The sequence below is a fragment of the Penaeus monodon genome, chromosome 19 (genome assembly GCF_015228065.2).
Source record: "Penaeus monodon isolate SGIC_2016 chromosome 19, NSTDA_Pmon_1, whole genome shotgun sequence".
Taxonomy (NCBI): domain Eukaryota; kingdom Metazoa; phylum Arthropoda; class Malacostraca; order Decapoda; family Penaeidae; genus Penaeus; species Penaeus monodon.
Window position 1 is genome coordinate 43,432,046 of NC_051404.1, and position 3,179 is coordinate 43,435,224.

The 3,179-nt window shown below is 46.5% G+C and overlaps 1 protein-coding gene across 3 annotated transcripts in view; it reads left to right on the forward strand.

Moving 5' to 3' along the window:
- The first annotated feature begins 850 nt into the window (after window positions 1-850).
- The window catches only part of LOC119585249 (uncharacterized protein DDB_G0271670-like), a 56,359-nt gene continuing 54,030 nt past the window's right edge, over window positions 851-3,179 (forward strand). For all 3 annotated transcript variants that reach the window (XM_037933907.1, XM_037933908.1, XM_037933909.1), the window contains exon 1: window positions 851-1,601. In XM_037933907.1, the coding sequence (XP_037789835.1) occupies window positions 1,431-1,601 (171 nt within the window). In that variant the 5' untranslated portion in view covers window positions 851-1,430. The remainder of the gene's footprint in view (window positions 1,602-3,179) is intronic.

Below are 3,179 nucleotides of genomic sequence, written 5' to 3' on the forward strand. Positions count from 1 at the left end.
AAAACTTCATGTTAGTATGTTTAATCTCATTTGTATGGCCACCCATACGATCGGAGAGTGTGGTGGGATCAGTGGCTGGTCCGTGACCTCTGGCGGGAGGAACATGTCTGTCATGTGTCCATCCTGGCAGACGCGAGCGTGGGAGGCGCGGCAGAGGGCTGAGGGGGAGATGGGTGTATGGCGAGACAGTGATTAAGCTGTGGCGACGGTGAGTCCGGGATTTACATCGGCGAGGAATTAGGTTACAGCACGATTTCTTGTCTTTTTTCTCTCATTTTGTGAAAGTCGGAAAACGTGGGTTGTTGAGGAGGTCGATGAAGATGATAAGAAAAAAAAGGAGAGGAGCAGATAGACATATACGTAAATTTCCTTATTCCTCAAGGTAAATATGCAGTTCCCAGTGTCTTTGCGTTCTGTGCAAATATTTTCACCAGTCTAGATTTGAAGATTTACAAGGAACATCTGTGTGCTCAGCCATTGCCCGTTAGCCCGACAACGTCACATGTTTATACTTCAGCTGAACTAATTGGCATTCGTTATGTGATGAAAAATGAGGGCTAAATTATCTTGAAAGTCATGCAATGGACATGTAAAGTCTGAATATGGAATTTATTCATTAGAACATCCTTTAGCAAGTCATTTTGCGAGGACTAGTCAGCTGCACAGGACATAAAGTATATGCATGCAAGGCATGTGAGAACGATGCAACGCGAGAGTACACCAATTCATATTACAGTAAAACTAAGACGTTTGTATTACGGGTCTGAGCCCTGGGAAAAGACTAGCTGGCAGCCGCGCCATCCCCAACCCAATCCATTCGTTCGGGCTTGTAGCATCAGTTTGAGTCCCGCGCTCGTTGTGGAAAGTTGTGCGGCTCGTCCGAAACTACGACGCTGTGTCATTCATTGCGCTTTCTTCGATTATATGACGTGAAACGAATATTTTAAGCTCGCTGTGCCGTGAAGTGTTTGCAGTTTCGTGTTGCTACGGTGATGTGCGGATGAGAAAGGATTTAGTATATCTTTACTGCGTATATGTGTAAGCAGGTGTGGGAGAATGCGATCTGTTCAGCGCTCAGTGTCAGAGCCATTTTTTGAGTGACCTTCGCATTGCTACCATGCTGTTGTAAACCTGTATTTTATGCAAACTCCTTATACGGAAATGTGCGATTGCCATGGAAAGTTGTTCCTTAGCACTCTTGTTTACCTGAGAGAATTGCTCGTTACGCTTCCCAACGCCGCGGTGAGCGAGCGGTGAAGAACCCTCGATGCTACACGCCTCCACCATACCACATACCTCGCGCGTTTCAAGGTGTGCAACGCAACATATGTGGTATGATTTCTTGAGGTGAAAACGTCAGTCGCGTGGCAGAATTTTCGCTTTGTATCGGAGACATTTCATCGTCTGTGACTGACACTAGAGTGCCAAAGATGGGTCGCCTGAAAGCTTGGCAGAACCTCAACCCGCTCTTCTCCGGGAAGTACAAGAAGCTCTTGGAAGAATACGGAACCAAGGACTATTCTAGACTGCTCCTGCAAGAGTCATTACAGGACTACCTATCCTACGCATGTGGGCAGTGTGGACACATCCAAAAACTACAGGTAAATCTCGAACAAGATTTTTTTTTCTTAATCGTATGCTGAATACCTTGCATTCCTTTGCTACGCCATGTCATTGAGGTAGTCTTCATTGGAAACCCGTTATTCACGTTTAGTGCCATAAATCTCTCTTCGCTGTATCCAAAACGCTGATATTTCAACCAGAGAGAGGTTCCCCTTAGTGCGTTCATTCATAGGCGAACTAAGGACAGGTGTTCCTCCCGATGGTCAGGAATCGGGGAAACTTAAGACGTTTCGAGATGAGGAAAATATGAGGAGGAAGGGTACCTCAGATGAGAATCACCTGAACTGCCGAGGTCAGGTAGTCCCAGGAGGAAAGGGAAGGCAAGAAGACACGGAGCAGAGTGAACATTCCAGCCGTCAGATCGCCGAGAATCCCATAACCAGAGGGTCTTGGGCGTGGAAAGCAGGCCTCGCGCCGTCCGGGCCTCTTGAACCTCGGGAGAAACGGCGATATGAGCGAGATTACACAGGAAAGTTCTGATCAACCTTGGGATCGGTCGTGGAATGACGAGTATGCACTCTCACCCCCTCCTCTCCCCGGCTCCCTGCTGACCTTACCCGACCCCTTCGACTGCCCCTCCCCCCCTCTCTTCACTCTCTCGATAGACGTGTTCTGGTTGAGGGTTTGCTGACAAGACCTCTCGGGAGTTTTTATGCTGAATTCGCTTTTTCTTGAAAAGTTGGAGGAGACTGGGTTTGATTCTTAATGGTCGAATGAATCTCAAATCTATTTTTTGAACGTCATTTTTTTTCTGTTTCTTCTTGTCAGGATCAATAGATGACGACCCTTCATTTCGACATTATTGCTTCTTCACCTCTCCTTACACTTGACTAACAAACGACGCCCTTACGCCCTTCGCTGGAAAATAACACATCGCGGCTTTAAGTGCTCAGAAAATTGCTACAAATTGCGTCAAAGGCATTAGTTGACGACCTTTCCTTCCCCCCTTCGGTTCTGACGCTTTCAACTTCGTATTATTAAGTTCCCAAGGATGACCTTTTCTCCCTGGCAGCCACTTTGGGTATTGCGTCCAGCTCCTCCCAGCGGCTTCCCAGGCTGCCATTACCTTTCACCCGCATTTCCTTCTCTCTCTTGCAGCCGAGAGGGGAAAACGAAAGTAATGGAGCTTCCTAAGTCGTGTTTTATTACGCTAGATAAAACCTGAATGAGAAAACTGATGACAAACCTGTTTTTAGCCATATATGTCCCCTATTTATTGGCAATCGAGAGCGAATTTGTCGTTAAATAAATGTTGGCATAATAAACTTTTTCTTAGGGATGGTAGGGTGGCTGCTCGTTTGTATGGAAGTTTGAAAATCAGGTTTGCCCCCACCCCCCCTCTACACGTCCTCTGCCGTCTTCCTCGGGCCTGTCAAGTTGCAAGTATCTGGAATATCTGGTAATGAGTCATTATGGCAGAGGAAATTAGCGACAGGTGTTGCAGCTATGCTAATTAGGACGGTGAATTCGCACGTGCGCTTGGCAGCATTGCAAGTCGGATTTTTTTTTTTTTGCCTGAATGCTGAAATTTAAAGATAGAGAAATAAGTTAATTCT